General features: G+C 48.1%; 1 protein-coding gene across 1 annotated transcript; it reads right to left on the minus strand.

The window, feature by feature from the left end:
• Positions 1–573: 573 nt before the first annotated feature.
• LOC133925444 (ethylene-responsive transcription factor ABI4-like) lies at positions 574–5,028 on the minus strand. The gene is made up of 3 exons (XM_062371372.1): positions 4,816–5,028; positions 2,090–2,486; positions 574–1,649 (listed from the first exon to the last, which is right to left on the minus strand). The coding sequence occupies exons 1-3, from the start codon at positions 5,026–5,028 to the stop codon at positions 967–969; spliced, it is 1,293 nt and encodes a 430-aa protein (XP_062227356.1). The 3' UTR covers positions 574–966.
• Positions 5,029–19,624: the final 14,596 nt, after the last annotated feature.

Genomic DNA, 19,624 nt, shown 5'->3' on the forward strand with positions numbered 1-19,624 from the left:
ACACCAGATTAAATGAAACTAAGAGCTAGAATCCTGCTAAACAGAGTGTATATATTGGTTGCTAATTTACCTAAGGATAATCCTCAATGCATCTCATAAAAAGAAATGCCTTCACCAAACACCTATTAAAAATTTCACTAGATTCTTATGGAAGTTCAGGTGCTCCTTTTATTTCTTTCTAAAAGTAAATTTGGTTTGGAGTTTGGAAGATGCTACGTACTCCATTGCGGACACGCAAGAACACTATGACACGTGCTTAAATTAAGACATAGGGAACACCCTTCGAAGAAAGGGCATCTATGCATAGCGGAACTAACTGAAATTTTGAGAGAGAACAAATGCCTGATGCAACAGCACATTATTAAAGAATAATTTCACCAAAAAAAAGTCAAAACTTTTAATAAGAAGAAACTATTAATCGATAACATTCCCTTTTCCATCATATTAGTTAATTTTGATTAATATATCATGTCTCAAAACAATGTTCCAATTTAAAGTCATTTAAAGTCGGCTAATATATGTTCATCTATTGATGTGGTTCCTTTTGTACAATAATCCAATGTAAGCCAAACATAGAACATGCAAGATCTTAATTCCAACCAAATATATGGACAGAGGAAATGAATCATTTGAAGAAACAAAACATGTCCTATTTCATCAATCAGATTCCTCTCTTCTTGCTTTGGATTAGTTTGGACAATTGAGTAGTTGACACTTTAACACATTAATTAAAGAGATGAACAAGGTAGCAAACTCTAGCAGCTAACTCTCTACTTCTTAAAAGTTCTTCAAATGAACTAGAAATGAACAAAAAGAAGAGCATTTAGAAAAAGAAAAAGAAGGCAAACAAGAAATGTTTATGTTCCCAGCAAAAATGGCCACCACCACTTACTCTCGTACAGTTGACTACTTGATTTGATCGTGTCAACATGGCAAATTGCATGCATGCATATCCCCAGCTCCTCCTTACGCGTCTTTATTCTTGTGCTCCCCGCCGTACGGCCATGCACTGCCACTGTGCGACGACGACGCCGTTGTCGTGGACGACGGCGTGGACGGCGCTGCGGCGCCCGACGACATTGCCGCTGCGGGCGACGGCGGGCCGGGCCGGATGAGCTGCTGCGTCGAGAAGTCGAGTATCTGCGGCGCCGACGACGACGAGGGCGAGAATGACGCGGCGCTGAACGGCAGGTTGATGCCGCGGGCGCCACCACCCATCATCATGAGCTGCGCCTGATGCTGGGGCTCCGCGTGGTCGCCCCGGCCGCCGCCCTGCAGCAGCTGCGCGTACTGCATGAGGTCCGGGTACGGCACGACGGTCTGATGGTGCTGGCCCTGGTGCGGCGATGGCGGCATTGTTGCCTGCAGCGTCACCCCCGCGGCGGGCTGGTGGTGGCCGTGGCGGTTGGGGATGCCGCGAGTGACGAGGAAGCCGAGGTCGGTGCGGCCCTGGACGCGCTCGGGGAAGTTGAGTTTGGCCTTGGTGCCTTTGAACCGGAGCGCGGCCTCGTCGTAGGCGATGGCGGCGTCCTCCGCCGTGTCGAATGTGCCGAGCCACACCCGCGCCGCCTTCTTGGGGTCCCGGATCTCGGCCGCCCACTTCCCCCACGGCCGCTGCCTCACCCCTCGGTAGTGCCGCCGCCTCCCACCTGCACACACACACACATGCTCCTTACTTAATTCTGATCTGTGTTCATCTAATCATACAGGAGCAGGCTTCGTTTCATCAGAGCCAACGTCTTCGTTCGCGTGTACCCGCATAAAATATTCCCACACAATTCATCATAGTTACTGGCGTATCTTCGTGCATGATACTGGCGAGGTCGATCTTGTGCTTTCTCGAGAGTCGAGAGCAGATTATTACTACTAGCTGCGGTACACAACAACTGGATGGAGGTGTCACTGATTTGGCCGATGCGACGAAGCTTTCCAAACGGCGCAATCGAGCAGAAACCGCGCGCGCGCGTGCCATGCTTTCGCAATCGATCGAGCCTCGGCCCTCGGGCATGCGTGCGCACGCAGGACAAGAAGTAATTGAGTGCTATGCTAGGCTTACAACGACGGATGGGATGGCTACGTGCGTGCGTACCTTGCTCCTCCTCGGCCGCGGCGTGGCCGGGGTGCGCCGCCTGCTGGTCTCCCGGTCCCGGCGCTGCGGCGGCGGAGTAGAAGCCGTGCGGCGGGGGCTGCTGGTGGTCGGGGGAGGCGCGGATGACGTGGGCCAGCGCGGAGGCCACGGCGGAGGCGTCGTAGTCGTCGCGCGCCGAGTAGTAGTACTGCGCGTACGCCTGCGGCGAAGGGCCGGCAAGCGGCGTGGCGAACGACGGGCCGCCGACGCCGCCGGCGCTGAAGGTGGCTTCGTGGCCGTGCTGAGCGACGACGGGATGCTCCTCCTGCTCGTTCTTGGCTGCCGCCGCCGGTGTCTCCTCCTCGTCCGCGGCGGGTAGGGGCCTCTTCCCATGGCTCCGGGGATCCACCTTAATTAGCTAGCGATATGCCTCCTCGATCTGCCGTCGCGCGAGCTGGATCGATGGATCCGGCTGGGCATGCGTCGGGGAGAGCAGCTAAAGCTTTGGACTTCAGAGGCTCGCCCGGCTGTACAAACGCGCTTCTATAGACAGATGAGCAGATAGTCTTTTATTTTTATGAGGAGGGGAGTTCTTGCCTTGGGGAGGCTTGGAGCACAGTTGTTCCACTTAGCCGATTTGGCTATTGGAACTTAGTTCTTTTGAGAAAAGATGACAAAAAGGTTATCTTATAATTTGGGACTTTTTCTAAGAGCATCACTTTATTAACATATCAGAAAAGTACAATAGTGACTTCTGCATATCGGTATAAACCAAACTTAACTTGCGAGCTCGTATTATACTATTGAAACGGAGTTCTGTTTCGAAAATCACGTCTCTATATAGAGTTTAAAATGGTAAAAGTTCAGCCCTCAAATTAAATCCTTCTCCCACCCACCTAAATTATTATTATGCCAACTACTAATAACATGTACAAGACTACTCTAGCTTCCTGATGAAGTTCCATTTCCTACAACCAGATACGTAGCTATTGCTTTGCTTGGTGGTTTTTAAACGAATTTCCGCTTATTGTATTGCTCAAACCCTTTGAAATGACATTTATGCACCTTCTATATTTTTTCCAACCCTGTTAAATTACTTATCCGTTAACTGATAAGATAAAAATAAGAAAATGTAGAACGACAAAATTAAGGAGATAATGCTATGTAGAAAATATTACACAAGGGACGACCTTCTGGCCTATACATGTCGATCGTAGGAATATTAGAGAATGTGAAAAGGTTTTGGGCTTGTGGTTACGGGTTACGACTTCCACCACTACATATCACAATTGCCATGTTTTTCATGTGTAATGTTTCTTTACCATGTGCTATTGCTGTGTGCCAGAAATATAATCGACTTGGATGCTTTGCAAGCTACATTTAGCCATGCATGTCAAGTGTTGAAACGTCTCGGATTATTCAACCGCGATACGTCAATTCAAGTTGGACACTACAGCTATATCTACCGATCGAGAGAAGGGAATAAAGCAGAGCGTTGCAACTGATCTTTCTCTCTATATACCCCTGGTAGAATCTCAAATCAGTTCTACAGGTAGAACCCAATCGTATCAAAGATATTACAATCAATCTCAACTAATCATCTTCTATCATAATAGCCTGATATTATTCTGAAGTATCTGATATTTCCTGCTGCTTCTAGTAATCTAGTTTCCCATCCTCGGACACCTATCCCTTGCTAGTGAGGTAGCTAGGCTGCCAACGAGAAACACGTCAGCAGGAGAGAGGGGAGCGTGTTACTGATATGGTAGGACAAAGAGAATACTCGAGATGGCGAGACCCCGTACGTCTTTGTTCGTTGGCCGTACATGTACAGCGACGTCTTCAAAATTAAACCGACACACACATTGAGAGAGATGTTAAATCGCCAGGACGTATTATTATATACACTATGCATATGACTGGAACGTCCGGCCGATCCTTCGCATCATGTGTTACTACCGTGTGACGTGCTACAGAAGGCGTGCTACAGTGTACAGTCGAGAAGGGGTCGGAGGTGTAACAGTTCTCGTGTATAATATACCCCTTCCTAGCTTCAAAAGGGTAGTTAGCAGCTGTCAAAATGAACTCTGCTCCTGTTGCTCTTGGACTTATCCAATTTACAGTAATCTGTATTTACTAGTAAAGCTAGTTTGACTAATTGTTCTGTTCCTTGGATTAAGCTGGCCGGATAGGTTGCATCTGTCCACGGGCACCAAGAAAGTCCATCATCTATTTTGGCCGCCGGCTCCCTCCAAACAAGAGATCGAGTCGAGTCTTTGGATTGGATTGGATTGGAACGCCTGCAGAGTCAAAGTACGGCCGTCGCATATACTCGTAGCTGGATAGAGATGGCCCTGCATGCTTAGGCATGACCGTCGCTGTCTTGAGGTCAAACCGTCCGATCCATCGCGCGGCGCCGGCATCCATGCAACCAAGCAGGCAGGCAGGCATGGCCCATGGAAGAACTGAATTCAGCGGTCAGCCGGGTCGGCGTCGCATGTCGCCGGAGCTCGCGTCCGCGCCGTTGACAACCAGAGCGCGAGTGAGACGCCGACTGAGGGCGAGGTTAATTCGCGAATCGCCGTTGCAGTCGTCGAAGAGAGACCGCACAGAATTAGAAGCAAAAAAAAAAAAAAAAAAAGACAACAGGAACCACCGGCTGTAGTAAACGGTGGGTTACACGACGCCGAGGTGTTGGAAATCGACACGCACGAACGCGAGAGACACCGACTTGCGGACGGACGCACAAAGGGAAAGGCGACCTTCAGTGTACCCGAGTGGCAGGTCAGTTGGCTGGGCTCAACGGTCTGCTTGCAGAACCGACACGACGACGACGACGACGACGACGAACAGCCGCTAATCTGTTTCAGTGTGTCTGCAGCTGCAGCGTGTAGGACGCTCGGCGGGTCAAAGAGGACGGCGGCGCCGATGGACGACGCAACAGGGAAGGAAGGAACCATGGCCAGTCAATAATTTTCGGGCGGTCAAAGAGGGATCCATCACTCAACTTGGCCAGCCGTCCCGATCATATATTCCTTTTCCATTTTTGAAACTCCTACTGATTATGTATATATCTTCGATTTCCATCAAATTCGACTTCATCCATCGAGGATCCATCCGGACAAAGTTTTAGACAAAAGGCGTTACAGCCCCGTTTATATTGAAAGCGATAGAACAATTACAACATCTGTATGACTGGGAATACCAGTTTAACCAAGTACATCCAAAACCAAAGTTCAAAACAAGAGCTAAATGAACATGGTATTTGAAGGATGATAATCGGTAGGCTTGAAGCTCCTGGCCCATTGCAGCACCCTTGCTATCATCGTTTCCACCTTCAGCTTGTCTGCCTTCTTCAGAAGAATGCCCCATTTCTGTATAAAAGAAACACCAGTGAAAACAAGATCAATCGGTTGCTTAGGGAACTCTTTGTTAGTAGCCATCTTATTTCGATCAGTCCAAAGAGCCCACGCGAGACCTGCAAAACAAAAAGACCTAAGTGATAGCTCACACCAAATCTATCCGGAAGCCATTCCGTTGAGATTATCCCAGCCAAAAATCTCCTTAATCATATACCAAACAAAGCAAGCAATCGGGCATCTGAAAAAGATGTGGTCAGCAGTTTCGATAGAATTGCATAAAACACAACGCTCGCTTCCTTGCCAGCGACGTTTTTTAAGTTGATGTCCAGATTGAATCTTGTCTTGGAACAACTGCCACAGAAAAATCCTAATTTTCAAAGGAAGATTGCATTTCCAAAGTTTCTTTGCCAGCTTACTAGAAACACCCCCAAAAGTCAAGAAGTGATATAAAGACCTTGTGAAAAACTTCTTGTTTGGGGTGAGAGCCCAGCTAACATGATCCTTTTCATGGTTAAGTTTCAGATTATGAAGATCAAATTGCAACTGAGACCATTCCTCTAACTCCACATCACCAAAAATACGTCGAAAGTCAATTTCCCATTCAGAGTTGTACCACTCAGCCACCTTGGCTGTGGGATTGCAACAGATGTCAAAAAGATGAGGAAATACAATTTTTAGAGGGGTTTCCAGTAACCACACATCATGCCAAAAAGAAGTAAGCATACCATTTCCAACTTTGTGAATGGCTCCCCACTTAAACAAGTGTTTTATCTTATGTAAACTTTGCCAAAACTGAGAGCCCCTCACAGCAGAAGAACTAAAAATATCTCCATGAGCCATGTACTTTGCTTTAAGCAGCTTGCAACAAGTTTCCTCATTGTTATGATATAATTTCCAAATCCATTTAGTCATTAAGCAAGAATTAAAGAGCCTAGTATTAACAATACCCAGTCCCCCATACTCCTTCGGCCTGCAAACAGCCGGCCATCTCACCATATGATATTTAAAATTGTTAGAAGCTCCTCTCCAGAAAAAATCTAGCTCTAATAGTGTCCATTTTTTTATGCACCCATGCATGCAGACTATAGAAACCCATAATATACGTGGGAAGGCTGCTTAAATAAGAGTTCAATAAAATAAGTCTCCCTCCTCCAGAGAACATATGTTTACCCTTCCATCGGTTTAATCTCTTGCTCAATTTGTCTATGACACCATCAAAGATATCCATGCCTAAGACATGATCAAAAATTGGGATCCCAAGATACTTCAAAGGGAGATTACCAAGTTGACAATTCAACATGTTAGCAATTCTATGCTTATCAGAATCCTCCATGCTAAACACAAAAGCCTCACTCTTATGGTAGTTGATTTTGAGACCACATAGCCACTCAAAACAGTAAAGAATGAACTTTAAATGCAAGATAGATATATCATCTCCTTCAATTATCACAACAGTGTCATCTACATATTGAATATGAGTCAAACCATCTGGAATCAAATGAGTCATAACCCCTTTGATCAAACCTTTTTGCCTAGCCTTGTCCAACAGACTAACCAAAATATCAGCCACAATGTTGAACATGAGAAGGGAAAAAGGATCCCCTTGTTGTTGGGACCGAAATCCCAGACAAAGTGGGCCTTCGCATACGGGGATATCGAAGGGCCCTCAGAGGGACACGTGTTAGAGGTGGAAGAGTCTTTCGATACCCTTTTCGGATACAGTGTGGCCCTATTTATAGTCCGTACCTAGCCACCACAGGTGCGGTTTACAAATCCTACCCCCTCACCTGCTACATTCTTGGAATATCTGGGGGCATTATAGTATAAATGAGCACAATTATATAATTACAACCATACCCCGAACGACCGAAAACGGGCCCACTGTCCCGCAGCGATCTCTGCCTCCGAAGATGTATCGAAGACTTCTCCACTCGGATGTCCGTCAGATAGCCTTCGTCCCTCGAGCGAAGGTCAGCTCGTATCTTCGCCCGCCGCGATCACTCAGGACCGCGGGCATGGACTTCGCCCGTCGGTCGAAGATCGCCCTCGTCTTTGCCGGTACGGGAGTTCGAAGATGCGGGCGTGCCTACACCCTTCGACCGACGGCGCTTCGTGATCTTCACCGCTTGCAGATGAAGTCCCTGAAACAAAGCCGCAATGGCAGGCATGCAATATTTCCAGTAGACTTCGTTGTACCCTCCGAAGAGGGGGGGGGGGGAGATCATCCCCAACAGTAGCCCCCTACTGGTAAGGTTTATCTTCGATAGGCCGAACCTGTAGTCTGCAAGATGTCTCAACGCCGTCCCCTTCGGCCTGTCGAAGTCTAATGGAGCAAGTGCATGTCATTGAAAATTATTATTGTTGTTGTGTTTTTATTTTATTTTTTGTCATTGGTTACCAGACGGCTTCTTGGTAACTGCTAAAAGGTTCCTTAGTAACTGCCTGCATTTAATGCTCTTGATGTACACCGAAGCATAGTTTTTCCCGCCGGTTCAATTTTTGACACGTGCAGTTCTAACCGCCATCGCCCTACACTATAAATATCATGCCGCTGTAAATATTTTTTACCGCGCCTTTGCTGAAGCTGTCGCTCTCATACGAAGCCTCCTGAGTTTTTTCGAGCCTCTCGGAGGAAGCCCTGGTTTTTAGCTCTTCGCGTAGTTTGCTGTTCGAGTGACCCTCTTTGAGCCAAATGGCGCCGAAGGTCCGATCTTCTCGCGCGAAGACGTACTGGATCGGGCAGTCCAAGGTGGATAGCGAAGTGCTAGCCAGCCTTGTGAAGGAAGGGTTGATTAGTGATGTTTCGAAGGTTCGGCTTCCCGGTCAACAGGAGACACCGGAGCCTGCCGATGACGAAGCGGTTGTGTTTGTCCATTACTTCTGAGCGGGTCTTCGCCTACCATGCGATGACATGGTCATTAAAGTACTGAAGTTATTCGAAGTCTATCTCCACCAGCTAACGCCCAACGCAATAGTGAGGATAGGGCTCTTTGCTTGGGCCGCTCGTTCGGAAGGAGTGAAGGCATCCGCTAGGGCCTTCGCTGCCGCACATCGGCTTCATCATCAACCCAAACCGGTTTTCGCCCGCGGAGTTCAGAGCGAGGCTCACTACGGCTGCTTGAATTTCGTGTACCGCGCTGGGCTAACTACGCATGTCGTCGTGTACAAGAATAAATGGCCCAGTGACTGGACTCAATGGTGGTTCTACCACAAGGTGGACGCCGAAGAATTTCTCGTATCGAAATGCAAAGAGGTTAAGGGAAACCGCGCGCCAGACGTGCGATTGAAAGCGTCGCAACAGACAGCCCTCGAGGCCTTCGCTAGGTGCGCGAAATATCTATCTACTCGCGACCTGGTGGAGGAGTTCATAGTTGCTGGGGTTTGACCCCTTAGCCGGGATTGGACTATCCTGGAATTTGGGGAAAAAGGGCCCGAGGGGCTCTGCCGGCCCCACCCTCCTGTGCACGGCTTCACGGGTACTCGTTTGCCTGTAAAATATTCATATATATTTTATGTCTTCGACCTTATTTTCTTACTGGTTTTTGATATTTTCCAGATTTGTCGGTGGCCGAAGTGGATGCTAGAGCTGTGATGCTTGTCGGCAAGTTTACACCGGGCGAAGCACAGTTGTGCGCTGAAAAAGGCCTCATTCGAAGATTGAATCGAGTCTTTGAATACCGAGGCCTTTCTTATCTTGAAAGGCCAAAGGTCTCCACCATGCTGCAGGGTGGTAGGGAAGGGTCTCCGGCAGCGGATGTAGGCGAAGAGGCTGCCGGTGGTCCTTCAACGCAAGGAAACATCCTGAGCGATCGCCAAAGGGAGGTCGGACGAAGAAGGCCCTTGCCCTCCGGAAGAGGCCACATGAAGCTGCCCCCGAAGTTGCCCATGCAGAAATGTCTTCAGAAGGTTCCGCCGCATCCCGTGATGTGCCCATGCGGGAAACTCCCGAAGGCACCCAGGATGGCCGGGCTTCAAAGTCATTGTTCTGTTCGTGCGTGGACCTTCCAATGCTAATCCTGAGTGATGACGAGGAGATGACAGAGATGGGAACAGTCCCTGAGGCTACCACGGGAAACCGAAGATGAGGGAACCGATAATGTTGAAGTGGTAGCATATTCTTCGCCCTCGAGTTCCTCTTCCAGGACTGAGGCGTCGACCCCGAGCGCGCCTCGCCACGGCGGAAAGGGAATGATGGGCCTTGGCGGGATGCTTGACGCGAAGGCCATAGCGCTTGAGGCATTCAAGCCTTCCTCTTTCGAACCAAGCGTCGGGGAGGTTGATGACGCGAAGAGGATTTTCAGCACCTTCGTCCTCCCCGAGGTTGAAATCCCGCTCGGCCAGAAACCCACCAACGAGCTCCTCGACGCTTCCGACGTGGCGATTGCGAAGGTATACCGGTATTTTCTAATATTATTGTACTTAGTATTTTGCTCACATGTGTGCGACATTCCAGGCTTTGCTTTTATCACGGGCTCAGCGCAAGCAAGCGGAGAAATCCGAAGCCCGTGCTCGAAGCGCACACTCGCAAATTGATATGTTGCAAAAGCGCGCCGAAAAATCCGAAGGCTAGAAGCGCGAGTTATCGCGTTGAGTGAGGGATGCTGAATCGCGCTTGGAACAGCTTGAAAAGGAACTCAGCACCCTTCGCTCAGAGAAGCAAGTTGCTGAAGATGAAGTGAACTGCCTGCGCCAAAACCTGCAATCTTCCGAGGCGCAAGTGTGCGACCTGCATGCGCTTTGTGCGTCAGAAAAAGCTAAGGCACAGCAGCTGCAAGTCGAATTGAGCGAGGTGAAGGCTTTCTCCAAGGATGCTCTTAACGTGATTGGGGAGCTCGAGCCGAAGGCAGTCGCCGCATGCGAAGCCATCAGCCATACCTTCGAAGGTATTGGTGCCTCAGCGACTCCCCCAACAATTGATCTTGTCAGGCTGGGAGGACTTATAGGTTGGTTCAGTGAAACCAGCGAAAGCCTTCTCCCTGCTACTCAGCTTTACAGTGACTTCTGCGCGATGGTCGCCGCCCAAAGTCTCATGCAATCGATTGAGATGATGGGCTGTGACCATCATACTGCTCTTCAGAAATCTACCTTCCAGTATCCGATGGACTTGTCAACTTCGGCCGTTACGAGGGCATCGAAGAGCACCGCTCGATCATTTACCACCAACTACTGGTGCAAACACGGTCGTGAGCTCGCTCTTTGAGAAGCGGAGATGAACCGACAGTGGGTACGCTGCTTTATATTACTTGTTCTCTTATTTGGTTGTAGCACATAAATATTTTTTGTAATGAAATATCTCTTTTGCAGGCCAAGGCGAGGGATGATCCCTCCTCTAAAGCAACAACTGCGACGGCCGAAGATACTGGAAAGGTGGGATGATTCAGCGCGAAGCGTCGTTTCGTTTTTAGTTTTGCTTTTGTGATCGAGCAATGTAATGCACATTGGTGACGTAATATATTTTACATTTGTTACGAAGTATTTTTGACTTGTTGCGCTCCCTGGGTAGGTCCTCCCTTCAGACACTGCGCAGGTAGCCAAAGAGGTTGTCCCCTTGACCATGATGCGGGGACAATATTTATGTGTCTTGGTCTTGCTGGGAGTCTTTTCGCCGCCGTCATGCCGATGTCGAGCTCGAGCGGTATTGGCATGTGAAGTGTAGAGCGTATGATGCTATGAATGCTAGGACGAAGGCGTTTTGGAAATCTCTTAGCCCTTCAATGCTAGTTAATGGCCGAGCTGAGCGCGACTTGCGCCGTACCGCGAGGGGAGACATCAAAGGTCCGTCTATGCTCCTTGAGCCAAAGGTTGAGCCTCAAGACGACGAGCCCCTCCTGCACCGGCCGCAACTTTGCTATCGCCGCGGCCCTTGTTCGCATGTAATAGAACACGGTGGCGGCGAAGATGGTCTTCGAGCACCTCCATCGTATTTGACTCATGTTGGGGCCCCACTGGCCCCAACCATGCGTTTTCACGCAAGCGAAGGCATTGCTTTTCAATTTGTTTTCAGTCGGTGGTATAAAGATTTTGTTGATCTTGATGTTGACTGCTCTGCGGAATAAATTTTGTATTTACAGTATAACTTGTTTTCTTTTGGGGCACTTCGGCGGCACCGCGCTCGAAGCAGCGTTTGCGATTTAAGACGTTTCCAGGTCTTAGGAGGGCCTCATTGATTATTTGCGCAGTGTTATCTTTGGTGAATGGCATTCTCGATTGTTCATATGGGGCGTCGCGTCGGCCATGATGTACCGAACAACATTGCCCCCCCCCCCCTGCCCGATTTTTTGTCGCAGGTACATGCGATTGCACAGGAATAGTTTTTTAAATGCCGCCCCCCCCCCTCCCGATTTTTGGTCGCAGGTAACTTCGGCTGATAGAAATTTATGTTGTTGATCGGACGCTTTTGCGTTAGTCGTTTGTTTTACTTTTCTCTCTTTTTTTTATTTGCGTCGCCTTTTCTTAGGTCGGACGACTCTTCGACTTATCTTCCAAAGGTTTGTTTATCCTTCGGTGCGGGGGCAGGCACTCTTCGCCCCCGACTTGTGCTCGAAGTGCGTCGTCTTTTCTTAGGTCGGACGATACTTCAGCTTGTCTTCCGAAGGTTTGTTTTTCCTTCGGTGCGGGGGCAGACACTCTTATCCCCCGACTTCTGCCTCAAGTGCGTCACTTTTTCTTAGGTCGGACGACACTTCGGCTTCTCTTCCAAAAGTTTGTTTCTCCTTCGGTGCGGGGGTAGGCACTCTTAGAGGTCGAAAGTGTACGTCTTTTTTCGTTGACACTTCACACCTCATTTCACGCTGCCCACGTGTGGCCCTCCAGTGGTCGATTGGTGCACCAATCCACCCTTAGGTTGGCGCACTTCGACGATAAACTACTAGTACTTGAAACAAGCAGTATTTTCTGAGGGTAGTACTATATCAATTTGTTTACATGGGTTCATGCCTCGTTAAAAACCTCACCCCCTAACGAAGGGGTCCCCTGTGAGGAAAAGAGTGCAGTTCCCTTACAATTTGATTACACGAAAAGATTGCATAAAGAAAAATTACATAGAAGTCTTCGTCTTGGCTGCCGACTTTCAGGCGTAGAACTTGCGGAGATTGTCTGCATTCCAGGTGTGTGGAAGCTCCTCACCTTCCATATTAGCTAGATGATATGAGCCAGGTCTTAACGACCTTTTGACTAAGAAAGGACCATCCCATTTACTCTGAAGTTTTCCCACCGATGTTGTTGTACCGAATCTTCACAGCACCAGATCTCCAGGGGCGAAGGTTTTTTCAGATATATTCCTATCTCTCCATTTTCTTGTCTCCTGTTGATACCTGCCCAGATTTTTCGATGGCTTGCAATCTCACTTCCTCGAGGGCATCCTTTGACGATGACTCTTCGCCTTGCTCTGGTTCGTTTCTGACCCTAAATGATTTGGTTTTGCATTCCTCTGGGGTCATGGCCTCTTCGCCGAAAATGAGGCGAAATGGAGTGAATCCGGTTGGTCTTTCAATCGTTGTTCTTAATGACCATAATACCTTAGGAAATTCTTCGACCCATTTCCCTTTTGGCAGCCCCTGCAGACGCTTCGCGACACCAGTGAAGGTGATGCCGTTCGCTCTCTCAACTGCCCCATTAGACTGTGGGTGGTATACGGATGCGAAAATTACTTTGATCCCCAGGCTATTGCAAAAATCCCTGAAACCGGCACTATCAAATTGAGTGCCATTGTCTATTGTTACTTCGCTCGGGACTCCGAAGCGGCATATGATACTCTACCATAGGAATTTATGTATGTTTCTTGATGTTATGCTTACGAGTGGCATTGCCTCCACCCATTTGGAGAAGTATTCGACCGCAACTACAGCATATCGCAAATTTCCTAGAGCAGGTGGAAGCTGGCCAACAATGTTGATTTCCCACCGTCTTAGTGGCCAAATCGGTGGAATGAGCTGTGTCTTCGTCGAGGGTCTGTTTGACCCCTTCATCCAAAACTGACACTACTGACAACTTCGAACCATTTGATCCGCATCATTCACTGCTGTCGGCCAATAGAAGCCCTGCCTATATGCTTTTCCAACTAGAACCCTTGTACTCATATGAGAACCACACAACCCGCTGTGAATTTCTTTTAGCAGGTTCTGTCCTTCTTTCTGAGATATGCATCGCAAGAATGGTGCACAGACTCTGGTTTTGTACAAATTATTTCCCACAACTTTGTAGTTTCGAGCTCTCTGGGCCATACGCTTTTCCCCAACATGATCCTCGATGTTGGCTTGATCACGAAGATAAGCCAGTATTGGAGAGCGCCAGTCTTCGCTTTTGATCATCGCGACGGAACATGATTGCTTCGAAGTGTCCTCAGTGGCTGGTTCACTCAGCTTTTGGTAGAAAACGTCTGAAGGCATAGGCAGGTTTTGCGAAGTAGCTTTTGCTAGCTCATCTGCTTCGAAGTTATCATTTCTTGATATACTATTGACTGTGAATCCTAGGAAGTATTTTTCCATTCTTCGCACTGCTGCTCTGTACTTAACCAGCTCTAGGTCTTTTGCCTAGAATGTCTTGTCAATTTGGCTTGCTATGACCTTTGAGTCTATTTTAACTAGCACTCTTCAGGCGCCCAAATCCTTTGCCTTGCGAAGTCCGAGGAGGACCGCTTCGTACTCCGCCGTATTGTTTATTGAACGGAACTCTAATCTGGCGGCATATCTCAGCTTTGTGCCCGAAGGTGAGAATAATATCGCCGCAACTCCTGCTCCTGTAGCTCCCCAGGCTCCGTTGCAATATGCGGTCCAGATAGGTTCTAGTAGTTCATCATTCGGGGCTTCGGTTAGCAGAGTCCATTCTGCCACGAAGTCTGACAATGCTTGCGATTTCAACGATGTTCTTGCCACAAAAACAATCATGAATGGGGCGACCTCTGTGGCCCACTTCGCTATTCTTTCAATGGCTTCTTTGTTTTCAAACATGTCGCGAAGAGGCAAGGAAGTTGATACTGTAATCTTGTGAGATGTGAAGTAATGGCGAAGCTTGCGGGATGCCATCACTAGTGCATATGCTACTTTTTCCAATTCTGTGTATGTCTTTTTTGGGTCTGCCAGAGCTTCTGATACATAATATATTGGGAATGGTGCAATTTGTTGTCTTCGAGTCTTTCCTGCATAAGTACAGTGCTTACTGCCGAAGGGGATGCCGCTATGTATAACAATAAATCCGCGCCCGGATCAGGGATGGACAGCGCTGTAAGCTTCGTCAGGTAGCTTTTTAATTCATCGATCGAAGGCTACTTGCTGCTCCGCATCCCATTTGAATGGGTTGGAGCTTTTTAACACTTTGAAAAACGGTAGACTTCGCTCTACAGATTTTGCAATGAACCTGTTTAATGCCGCCAATCTTCCTGCCTGGCGTTGAGCTTGCTTTCTGTTCTGTGGGGGTTTCATATCTATTATCGCCTGTATCTTTTGAGGTTCCACTTCGATGCCCCTCTTCGACACCAAGAACCCTAGTAGCCTTCTGGATTGTACTCCGAAGATGCATTTTTCTAGGTTCAACCTTAACCCTGCTCTTCGCAAGTTTCCAAAGGTTTCACGTAGGTCTTCGAGATGTTGGCTCCTTCTAGTACTCTTGACCACTATGTCATCAACATAGGCCAAGACATTTCATCCTAGCTGTGAACTTAGTACTGTTTGTACCAACCTGGTGAAGGTTGCGCCAGCGTTTCGGAGGCCGAAGGGCATCCTCATAAAGCAGTATATGCCGAAGGAGGTTCTGAAACTTGTCTTGTTCTCATCTTCCTTCGCCATCCATATCTGGTGGTACCCTGCGTATGCATCTAGGAAGTTTAACATTTCGCAACTAGCCGCGGAGTCTACCAGCTGATCTATTCTAGGCAATGGAAAGTCATCCTTGGGACAAGCCTTGTTCAAGTCTATGAAGTCGATGCACATTCTCCATTTTCCATTGCTTTTCTTTACTAACACTAGGTTAGCTAGCCACTCTGAGTGCATTACTTCACGTATGACTTCGGCATCGAGCAGCTTTTTCACTTCAGCCTTCGCTACTTCTTCTCTTTCACTTGAAGCTTTCCTAAGCTTTTGCTTCCTTGGCTTCGCTTTGGGGTCCACATTTAAGCTGTGCTGAATGATTTCCCGACTTACTCCTTTCAGGTCCTTAGGGGACCAAGCGAAGACATCGTCATTACTGTGGAGAAACATTATAAGTTATTGTTGGTCCTCCACTGGAGCTTCCGCTCCTATGGTGACTCTTTTATCTTGTTTTTCTTGATGTAGCTGCACTATTCTGGCCGCTCCTTCTGGTGCAGCCTTCGCTGCCTTGCTTATCTTCGACTGGTTGTAACTTTCCTCCCGATTCGTCAAAGGTTCTGTTATCATGTGGACATTTCGTCTTCCTGGAGTTATTCCCACTTCGATTCATCTGGCCACTCATTGGTCTCCCAATACCATTATGACTCCTTCAAGACCAGGCATCTTCATGCACAAGTACGCGTGGTGCAGCATTGCTCCGAATGTATTGAGGATTCCCCTACCGAATATCGCATTGTATGGGTAATCAATGTCGACCACATCGAAGGTAATGTCTTCCGTACGGAAACTCATCCCTTCGCCAAACAACACTGGGATTGTTATCTTTCCCAGAGCGTTGATTGTATTTCCGCCGAAGCCTAGCAATAGTGATCCAGCTTGCTTTAAGTCGCTTCGACGCAGCCCCATTTTGTCGAAAGCATCAGCGAAGATGATGTCCGCTGAGCTTCCTCCATCTATCAAGATCTTGTACACTTCGTTTCCCGAGATGTTTGCTGTAATGACGAAGGCATCTGTGTGTGGGTAGTCTAAGACCCTCGTATCCTCTTGCGAGAATGTAATGGGAACGTTTGACCACCTTGAATGAATGTACATTGGTCCCACTCTGACGTGGTTGACCCTTCACACATATTCTTTTCGTTGTCTCTTAGATTCTGTCTGCTTGTTAGATCCCCCTGAGATGGCCAACACCATGTTGTACCCACGATTTACCGTGTTCACGGACTTGCTGCTCTCTGGTGGTGCTTCGATCGCGGGCCTCGGTGGTGGCGGAGGTAGCTCCCTCTGGAGATTCATTTGCCTCGTTTGATCCAATTGAGCCGAGGCTGCAGGTGTATACTGCGGTGCAGGAATTTATCACCACTGGTTTGCAAATGCCATGTTCTGATTATGGTTTTGCCACCTTTCATTTCTCCCGAAACTTGCTGCATAGTGTACGGTCCTCGCGTGATCAAGAGACTGCTTCGCCAAGTTCTCTTTCATAGCCACAACCTGCGGGCACTGCTTGGTCTGGTGGCCAGCTCCTTTGCCATGCAGCTCGCAGTAAAAGGTTGTTGGGTCCTGCGGAACCCGTCCTCCTCGGCCTTCGTAGCCTCTTCCCCTACCGGCTCGGCCTCCTCTATTGGTCGCTATGAGCTTCACTTGCTCCTTGAGCGACTTAGAACGGGCTGGAGTTAATTTGATTGACTTCTTTTTGCCTTAGATAGTCAGAAACTTCGGGCTTTCTTGGATGGTGTAATCTGTCTCTAAGATTGCTATTGCCTGCCTCTCTGGCTGATGCATGTGGTTTTACTTTCGAGGCTGCCATTTCACTTTTCCTTCGGAGATGATCGAGCTCAGATCTTGAGTACTCTTCCATCTTGTTAAGCAGCTCTTGTACACTTCCGGGTCTTTTTTTCGTGAGCTTTCCTACTAATAGCCCTCCTTTGATGCCCTGTATTGCCGCATCGATTATTGTATCTTCGCTCAGCCCCTTTGCTTGACAACGCATGTGCACAAAGCGGCGCATTTAGCTCTGCAAGGTTTTTGTTGGTTGCTGTTTCAGTGTGAAGAGGTCGATTGCGGTAATTTTGTCTGCTTGATTTCCCTGGAAATTGATGTACAGTGCACTACGCAATTGCTCCCATGAATATATGGATCTTGGGGGCAACGCGGAGTACCAGGATCTTGCTATCCCTTTTATGGCCAATACAAAAGCTTTCGCCAATGTTGTACCATCCCCTCCGGCAGACTCCACAGCCACTTCGAAGCTCATTACAAATTCCCTTGGGTCTGACTCTCCGTCAAACATAACCACTCTGGGCATCTTGAACCCTGACGGCCATGGCTGATTTTGCAGATCCATGGCCAATGGGGACTCTGGGTCTCCCGTGGATGACCTCCGTCGAAGCTCCTGTGAAGTTCGTGCCATGTCTCCCGGAGGCTTCGTCTGGCGAAACATGCCTTCCGCTTGGTGCAGCATATCGATTTCCTCTTGGATTTTTTCCAATGTTTTCCTAGCTTCATCTGCCCGCTTGCGGTATTCTGCGGCTTTTCGACTTGCTGCCAAGCCATCTAACATGCGCTTCTTCTGCGCTATCTGCCTTTCCAACTCTTTGGCTTCTTGCCTGGCTGTTCTCTCTTCATTCATTTCTTCCTCGTTTTCATACTCTACGGAGTCGTCAAGGTCTTCCCATTCTTCATTTCGCGCCCTTTCGCCTTCTTTTGCTGGAGGCTCGAAGAGTGCACGATCTATTGGTTCCATGACCCGCATCGGCTCCGCATTAGCCCGGACTGCTTCGCCGTGGTAGCCATCACTAGGTACTTGTGGCGCTACCTCAACTCCGCAATGTTGCTCTCGTCTGCCCGAAGCTCCACCAGCCGAAGCATTACTTGATCCTGGTATGGCTGAAGGGGGTCTTTCAGCCGAAGGTCTAGCTGCGGCTGGAGGTTCTGGCAATTCTTCCACTGTTCCGGCTGGCTTCGCTTTCTTCTTGGGTGGCATGTTGTCGAAATGTTCGATCCCCACGGACGGCGCCAACTGTTGGGACCGAAATCCCAGACAAAGTGGGTCTTCGGATACAGGGATATCGAAGGGCCCTAAGAGTGACATGTGTTAGAGGTGGAACAGTCTTTCGATGCCCTTTCTAGATACAGTGTGGCCCTATTTATAGCCCGTACCCGGCCACCATAGGTGCGATTTACAAATCCTACCCCCTCACCTACTACATTCTTGGAATATCCGAGGGCATTATTGTACAAATGAGCACAATTACATAATTACAACCCTACCCCGAACGACCAAAAACGGGCCCACTGTCCCGCAACGATCTCTACCTTCGAAGATGTATCGAAGCCTTCTCCACTCGGATGTCCGTCAGATAGCCTTTGTCCCTCGAGCGAAGGTTAGCTCGTATCTTCGCCTGCCGTGATCGCTCAGGACCGCGGGCATGGACTTCACCCGTCGGTCGAAGATCGCCCTCGTCTTCACCAGTACGGGAGATCGAAGATGCGGGCGCGCCTACACCCTTCGACCGACGGTGCTTCATGATCTTCGCCGCTTGCAGATGAAGTCCCTAAAACAAAGCCGCAATGGCAGGCATGCAATATTTTCAGTAGACTTCGTGGTACCCTCCGAAGATCATCCCCAACACTTGTCTCACCCCCTGATATGTTTTAAAATAAGTACTCTTATACCATTTATATTAATGCAAACTTTTCCTCCCTAGATAGTTTGCAACACATCCTGGGCAAAAGCTCATCTCACTTTGTCATAAGCCTTCTCAAAGTCCAATTTGAGGATTACACCTCTTCTATTAGTTCTTCTAAGCTCATGCATAGTTTCTTGTAGAATAACTACCCCTTCAAGGATATTTCTCCCCTTGATGAAAGCAGTCTGATTCTTACTGATCACCCTATCAGCAACATGATCTAATCTATTAACTAGTAATTTCCCAAAAAATTTAAAGTCCACATTCAAAAGATAGATAGGCCTATACTGCTTAATGGTGTTAGCTTCCTTAAGCTTTGGGACCAAAGTAATCACACCATAGTTTAGTCTTTTCAAGTCAAGCTTCTGATTATAGAAATCTTGGACCAACAACATGATATAATTCTTGATCAAACTCCAGAAGTTTTTGAAAAAAGTCACTGAGTAACCATTTGGTCCTAGGGTAGAGTTAGATTTCATCTCAGAAATAACATATTCCACTTCCTTGTTAGTAAAAGATAAGGTTAGCTAAGATTTGTCCAGATCTGTGAGCTGGCCCTGCAAGCCCCAAAAATCCTCTGATAATTTGACTCCTTTTGCAGGACATGATCCAAAAAGCTCCTTATAAAAATCAACAATGTGTGTCTCTAGATCACCTTGATTAGAGGTAACACCATGATCCGTTTCCAAAGAAATGATAGAACAT

Source organism: Phragmites australis, chromosome 7 (assembly GCF_958298935.1).
Source record: "Phragmites australis chromosome 7, lpPhrAust1.1, whole genome shotgun sequence".
Classification (NCBI taxonomy): Eukaryota; Viridiplantae; Streptophyta; class Magnoliopsida; order Poales; family Poaceae; genus Phragmites; species Phragmites australis.

Bases quoted from the DNA above. Each gene is read 5' to 3' on its own strand.
- LOC133925444 (XM_062371372.1), bottom strand. From the start codon at position 5,028: ATGGTTCCTTCCTTCCCTGTTGCGTCGTCCATCGGCGCCGCCGTCCTC. The intron at 2,487-4,815 runs GTGCGTCCGTCC...GCATATCGCTAG, and splicing joins TGAAGGTCGCCTTTCCCTTT to CTAATTAAGGTGGATCCCCG. The intron at 1,650-2,089 runs GTACGCACGCAC...GTGTGTGTGCAG, and splicing joins CGCGGCCGAGGAGGAGCAAG to GTGGGAGGCGGCGGCACTAC.